General features: G+C 58.8%; 3 protein-coding genes across 3 annotated transcripts in view; 2 read left to right on the top strand and 1 right to left on the bottom strand.

Moving 5' to 3' along the window:
- Positions 1-49: 49 nt before the first annotated feature.
- Positions 50-328, bottom strand: SPRG_16535 (hypothetical protein; the record flags this gene model as incomplete). The annotated part of the gene is made up of 1 exon (XM_012355810.1): positions 50-328. A coding segment is annotated over one exon (279 nt), but the record flags the coding sequence as incomplete, so codon positions are not given.
- Positions 329-1,557: 1,229 nt separating this feature from the next.
- On the top strand, positions 1,558-5,311 carry SPRG_16534 (hypothetical protein; the record flags this gene model as incomplete). Its single annotated transcript, XM_012355809.1, has 7 exons — positions 1,558-2,667; positions 2,715-2,839; positions 2,898-3,040; positions 3,103-4,066; positions 4,115-4,579; positions 4,646-4,733; positions 4,782-5,311. Exons 1-7 carry the CDS (start codon positions 1,575-1,577, stop codon positions 5,309-5,311), a joined length of 3,408 nt encoding a protein of 1,135 aa, XP_012211199.1. The 5' UTR covers positions 1,558-1,574.
- Positions 5,312-6,621: 1,310 nt separating this feature from the next.
- The window catches only part of SPRG_21766 (hypothetical protein), a gene marked incomplete at both ends in the record, with an annotated part of 1,796 nt that continues 1,251 nt past the window's right edge, over positions 6,622-7,166 (top strand). Inside the window, one exon of the mRNA XM_012355808.1 lies at positions 6,622-7,105. Within this exon, the coding sequence (XP_012211198.1) occupies positions 6,622-7,105 (484 nt within the window). The remainder of the gene's footprint in view (positions 7,106-7,166) is intronic.

Raw genomic sequence — 7,166 nt, 5'->3', positions numbered from 1 at the left:
CGTCGTCGGTATCGTGCATCTCGTCGTGGAAGAGCTGGAGCGCATCGACAAGGTCGTCGTTGGTCGGCGTGTCGGCCTTCATGGGCTCGGGCGCCGTCGCAACGGAGACGACCTTGCGCGCCTCCATGCCTGTGAGCCGCCACGCGCGGTAGCTCTCGCGGATGAAGCCAAAGGCCCGCTCTTCGCGCCGGTCCTTCGAGACGAGGCGCTGGTAGAGCGTGTCGGGCACGGAGACGCGCTCCGTGTCGGCGTTGGCCGTCTTCTGGAGGGCCGTCGGCCAGTACGAGAACATGCCAAGCGACACGATGTGGGGCGTGGTCAGGGACATCCGCTCGCTGCTGCTCGTCACGACTGGAAGCAAACTGGTGCTCTGGGGCATGCGAAATGCACCATATCCGGATCCGGCTGTGAATTCCGGATATGTAGCCAATCGGCGCGCGCGGCGTCGCACTGGATCCAATCACAGCGCAGAGGATCTGCTCGTGGCGCCTTTCGACGGCCATCATCGTACCAGAGTCGACTTGAAGCAGCGAGCTGCCATCGACGCCTACAGCGCTTTGGGCATACGACATACCTCCTTCTAGTAGGACACTGCGGGAAGGTAGTAAAAGCAAGGGCCAGGACGCCACCAGCTGGGCCACTGGCGCTCACTGTACACTGGGTGTAAGTAAGGGTTAAAGGGCAAATATCGTGGTAGGGATGGGATTTCTTTAGCTGCTTGAAGTAGCCAAACCATAAAACCAGTGTAGTCAAGCAAGGAATACAGGCGGAGCTAGAGCTTTGAATGGCTTTGAATCGTACCAAGGTCGGTGGGCATGGTCGGTGCTAGCGACATGCGCGCTCGGATATCGCCTTGCTTGCGCAACAGATTCGAATCGCATCGTCTCGGCGGCGAGCTGTCTCGACGGGTCTTGCAGCGACCCCCGCGACCGACCTCTCTTCCTCCATATATGTAGTTGGGTGGTTGTGCGATTGCGAAGAAGTACCATGAACATTGCTTGGCCCCAAGGAACGAGCGTATTCGACCAAATCCATTGACAGGCGCGTTTTCTTGACGCCGCCGACCCACTTGACGTACCGGTGGCAGCAGCAGACAAGAGAACGACGACGTGACGCGTGGCGTGTCCACCTGTGCGCTCAGCTGCCCGTCGTATCAGACGCCCTTCTTGGCGTCTCGAAACCTTGAAGCAAGGTATTCGTCCGCTTTGAAACGAAGCTGTCCCATTGGCGGCAAGACACGTCGGCGGCCTGTATTATACTAGACCTAAATAGACTTGGAGACTTCTATAGACGTATAGACTTATATACGATGACATGTATGTACGAACATTATCCATCGAAAGACGACCTGCGTTATCGCGTGGTGGTGTTAGGGGTCGGGTACCTGCGACAATCCCAAGGTGCGTTTCTCACGTGGGAAAGCACGAATTCCCACGTGTGTACAATGCATTTCTCACGTACGTGTAAAACACTACTTTACCACGTGTGGAAAAAGACATGTGTGTTTTGTGAAAAACGTCGGCGCGGTATTATCCGGACGACGGTCGTTTCTGGGGTGAAACATCCACGCCATCATGATGAGCAAGAAGGGCTCGTCCTCGGGCTTCTTCTCGGGCTTCATGCCGGGCGCCAAGAGCAAGCCCTTGTCCCCGCCGACGTCGCCGACGCCATCCGAGCCGCAGCCGGAGAAGGCAGCCGGCAACCCGTTCGCGGCCAGCGACCCATGTAACAGTACGCGCAAGGAGCCGCCGACGTCGCTGCCCCCGCCGCTCGAGAGCGATGCGGCCCATGCGCGGCCATCGCTCAACCCGTTTGCCAATGCGATGAGTGGCGCCATGTCGATGATGTCCCCGCGCGGGAGCTCGGCCACGTCGTCGGCCGAGAGGCTACCGCCGCGGCCTCAGACGACGACGAACGCGGAGCGGCCGATGGGCTCCAACAGCAGCTCGTCGAATGGCAGCGCGTCCAAGCTGCCGAGCCAAGGCAGCTTTAGTCGCCCGAACGCAGTCAAGTCACCGTCGATGATGTCGATGATGTCGAGCGCGACGTCGTTTGCGACATCGATGCTCCCGTCGACGCCGTCGTCGGTCTCCAAGGTCACGTCCGCGCTCACGTCGATGCCCTCGTCCGTCATGACGCCGGTCGGGAAGGGCCTCGGCACGCTGACTTCGGCAGCCGGGTCCGCCATGGCGCCGGTCGGGAAGGGCCTCGGCACACTGACCTCGGCGGCCGCGGGGTCGCTCACGTCGGCCGCCGAGACGGGCCTGAGCATGATGATGCCGACGGACTTTCCGACGCTATTTGCGCAGCGCAAGGCCGACATTAGCGGCTTCTACGACCCGTCGATGGACGACGACGGGGCCGAGCACGTGGCCTCGGAGGAGGCGCGCGAGTACATCAACGTGTGTGGGCACAACCTGCACTCGGTGCTGAGCAACCCGCGGGGTGGCAACTGGGGCGACGCGTTTCTAGATGCGTTTACGCTGCCCGGCGAGACGGAGCTCACGATCACGTCCATACTGAACGCGCCAGTCATCAGCCGTCGGGATTTCGACCCGTTCATGAAGAGCCTCGGCGAGGCGAGTGCCATGTACACCAAGAACCACGAGCGACCGGTGCGCGAGCAGCTGTCGTCGGCCAACGTGCCATCGGTTGCGGCCGCCGACGGTACGTACCTGATACATTGATAGTTGACATTGTGATGGACGGATTAGAGGACGTGCAAAAGTGCTTTCAAGAAGTTCCGAGCATGTACTTCAAGCCCGAGTACGACTTTACGGACCCGCAAACGTTCCACCACGTGCTCCAAGGCGCGTCGGTCCAAGACACGCAAGACAAGGTAATCGCCGACCTTCCTGTTGCATCCAAGGAGCCAGACATCCGTATTGTATGGATAGCTCTCGGGGTATTTGGACCGCGTCGAAGTGAGCTTGCTTCGCCAAGTGTCGTCGCGCTCGGACCGCTTTTTCGAAGCCTCCAATTCGCAAAATGAAATGAAAAAGCGCGTGACCCAAGCCTGTGACCAAGTCAAGCACCTCCGGTATCGTCGTCCTATGACGTCATCATGATGTTAGGTGCATGACGACATTTCCTTGGCAATAGAGCGACGATGGAGCGGCTGCGCAACTCGATGGCCGACAAGTCGCTCGCCATTTTGCAGCTGCATCGGCGCCAGAAGCGGCTCGCCGAGCTCCAGGAGATTGTGCTGCAGATTGAAGAGATGAAGCACACGGAGAGCAGCGTCGAGGCGCTTGTGCACGGCCACGACTATACCGGTGCGCTGGATGCGATCGACACGGCACTGCGCACGACGAGCCAGCTCGCGGGCATTCATTGCGTCCGGTCGCTCGGCGAGAAGCTGCAGACGTACCGGTCGTTCATTCGGAGCCAAATGAGTGCGCGCTTCTTGGCCATGGTCACCGGTACTGACTGGGTCTTTGATCCGTCGTACGACGCGGCAGGCGCGGCGAGCAACCCTGTCTTGGCGCAGAGTCTGGCGCTCAAGCAAGACCAGACGCGCGAGGAAATGAAGGCGCTCATGGACGCGCTCTTCCGCCTCGAGGCCATTCCCGAGACCATGAACAAGTACCGTAGCCAGCTCACGGACGAGATCAAGATCGTGGTCAAGACCGTCGTGAGCGAGACGATCGAGTCGTCGTCCACGACCAAGCCCGGAGACGGCGCCGATGCCAACGTGACGGTCCAGCTGCGCGCGTTGACGTCCGAGGAGTTCCTCTCGTGCGTCGAGATGATCTTTGAGCACCTCTTGATCGTGCTCCAGCGCGCCATGTCGGTCCAGACGATGCTCGCCGCCACGTTCCACGTCGACGTCAGCACGCCATGTGACGAGCATGACAAGGAGAGCAGTAGCAGTACAACGACGACGACGGTGACGGACGAGTGGTCTCCGGACGCAGCGCCCGAAGCCGCCGACAAGCTCGCCGAGTGGCAAGAGACCAAAAAAGCCGCTAAAATCGTGCGCGAAGTCGAAGATGCGATTCGGAAAACGTGCGAGTTCTCGCAGCGCAGCGTGAGCAACCTCTTCGCCGTCCGAAAAGAAGTCCAGGTACCCTCGTCTCGAGTCGCTTTTTTCTGTTTCTAAGACCGTGTCCAGGCCACGTACACGATGCCGCAATTGCGATCCCTCTACGATGCGACCATGAGCTTTGTCGTCAACCTCGAAAAGTCGACGGGCAAAACCGACTACACGCTGCGCGGCGCGCTCTTCAACCAAGTGAAGTTGTTTCTGGAAAAGTACCACCAGAGCCAGATCAACAAACTCGTCTCGACGCTCAACCACGAGCTGTGGAAGAACGCGGAAATCTCCGCGTCGCGCCACGCCAGCCTCTTGCATTTTGCCCAAGGGAAAGGCGTCTCGCTCGTCCTGTCGCACGACCACGTGGTCGCGGCCGAGACCGCGCCGCCGCTCAAGCAGCTCACACTCTCGTCGACGCTGTCGTTCCGCGTCGTTTGGTCCGTGCTGCTGACGCTTGAGATCCTCATGAACTATGTGAGCTTGGCGGCCAATTTCCCAGTCGTCGCAACCGACATTGTGCAGCGCTCGATCGAGATGCTTCGGGTATGATCGCCTCTTGTTGTTCACAAGGAACCTCCATCATCAACGTGCACTCACTCGACGCGGTAGCTCTTCAACTCGCGGACGACTCAACTCGTGCTGGGTGCCGGCGCCATGCAAGTGGCCCACCTGAAGAGCATTTCCGCCAAGCATCTCGGTATGCGCTGTGTACGATCCTAGTACTTGTACGATCGAATATGGTTAGGCCTGGCGTCGCAGTCGCTCGAGGTCATTGTCGCGTTCATTCCGCACATCAAGTGCCAGCTCGCGCTGCATTTGACGCAGCGCCAAAAGCTGCTGCTCGACGAGCTCGACAAGGTCACGCACGACTACGTGGAGCACAACAACAAGATTTTCGGCAAGTTTATCAGTATTGTCGAAGACCAAATCATGAAGAAGGCGCTGGAAGCGATCGCAACCGACGTCGACTACGACGTGATCGCTGTGCCAAGCGCGCCGCTGCGGAGCATTGCCGCCAACACGGTTAAGCTGTACCAAGTGCTCAGCCCCGTGCTGCCGTCGCTCCAGCTCCAAGTGGTCTTTTCGCGCGTCTTTGATATGTTTACGCACAAGATGCCCGAGTGCTTCAAGGCCGTCGCGCCGCGCACGTCGGTCGGGAAAGCCAAGGTCATTGAGGACATCAAGGCGTTTGTCGCTGCCTTTCAGGAGCTCAAGGACGTGCAGTTTAAGGGCGACGCCCTTCTTGCACACTTTGCGTCGACCTATAAAACCTAGACAAGAAACTATTACCACCCCGCCTTGTATCCTTCAGCAGGGCGGAAACACAGGATCGAACCCACGACCGATTGGTTCCCAACAGTCTTGGTTGAGGACAGATACAGTCGTGCAAGGAGTCTCAAGTACACAATGAGGTTCGAAGCCTTTCGATGGACCGCGTCATTTGTATCAAGATTGTATCAAGGTAGTAGCAACGAGGAGGCGGTCGACGATCGAGGCCGAAAGGGTGAACTAGGACGCGGCTGTGCTCAACTGCAAACGACCAACCAAGTAGAATGGAAGATGGGTCGAGCGACAGGTTGGCAACCGACGAATCTCGAGCCTATCCCCCTGCAACGACGCCTCCGCCCCCGGATGCCGCTCATACTGGACGAACGACGCACTACATTTACTGCTACACTCTACGAAGCAACGCTGTCGACGTCGTGCTAACGTTCGTGCGAGAAGACTGCGCTAAGCAAGCCAAAGTATCGCAATCACAGCGGCTCAACTTTGGATCGTCTACTCTCGGGTTACCTCTAATTGACGACCACGACGGCGTCCAACATGCACCAAGCCGCGTTCCGCTACCTCTGGCCCGTGCTCCGCGCCTGCGTCTGGTTCAACGTCTGGCGAGTCCGGAACGATCGCGTCTTTCGCGCCGACCTACCGCTACGAAGTCCATGGACGATTGCCGTCAAGGCGGCAAGCGTCGCTCAACTGCACTTGCACCACAGCCTCGTACAAGAGCCCGAGCAGCCTGCTCTTCGTCGGCTTCTCCGGCTCCTCGCCCAACACGAGTGGCCGCGACGTCACCTCGTCCCGCGGATCGCGCTCTTGCCTCCGCATTCCTAAATCAAGTTGCTCAACCGAGTGTACACAACGAAGAAAGTCCGACAAATATATTTCGCATAGTTTTATCGATTGTGATAGACGACCCACTTCAACAACAACGTTTGATCGTCTTGGCTGTGTCCACGAGCTTGTGCTGGTGCGCTGCAGAAAACCCGCGTCGAAATATGTAGAAATGTGCGGTAGAACCCACATACTGGGTAGAACCAGCGGTGCGACTCTGTCCACCGTGCTGATGCGCCAAATATTGACCGTCCCACGTTGCCGGTTTGTGGTGAAACCGGAAAAGTTCAAATTGCATTTTCGAACACTCATGCGCCTTGCACCGTGGCTCTTACTGCCGTTGGCCGCAACCAGCGACGACGCGCCCGACCGCGCAGCACGCATTGTCGCCAACATGGTAGTCGTCTTTCGAACTGCGTTCTCGGCAGCTAACACGGTGGGTTGTGTAGAGCGTTGCACAGCTCATTGGGCAGATGACGCAGCTCAGCATCAACCAAGTGCTCAACAGCGACCTCACATTAAACGAAGCTCAAGTCGAAGCGTACGCCAAGCTCGGCATTGGCTCGTACCTCAACTCGCCATTTGCGGGTGGCCCGAAGAACGCCAAGTACGGCTGGAACGCGACCGAGTGGCGCGATATTCTCGGCCGCATCCAAGCCATTCATCGCAAGATCGATCGTCACCCGATCCTCTTTGGCCTCGACTCGGTCCACGGCGCCAACTACGTGGCCAACGCCGTGCTCTTCCCGCACCAGATCAACGCCGGCGCGAGCTTCAACCGCCGCCTCGTCAAGGAGCTCGGGTTTTACACAGCGCGAGATACCGCCGCCGCGGGCATTCCGTGGATCTTTGGCCCGATCCTCGACGTGGCGTCGCACAAGGCGTGGCCGCGCGTGTACGAGACGTTTGGCGAAGACCCGTTTTTGGTCACGCAGATGGCGTCCCAGATCGTGCACGGTAGATATGTCTCGTCCCCAACTCATGTTCCTAAACCCACGCGTAGGGCTGCAAGACAACC

This window comes from Saprolegnia parasitica (assembly GCF_000151545.1).
Source record: "Saprolegnia parasitica CBS 223.65 unplaced genomic scaffold supercont2.311, whole genome shotgun sequence".
Taxonomy (NCBI): Eukaryota; Oomycota; class Saprolegniomycetes; order Saprolegniales; family Saprolegniaceae; genus Saprolegnia; species Saprolegnia parasitica.
This window is presented reverse-complemented; position numbering and strand designations above follow the sequence as displayed.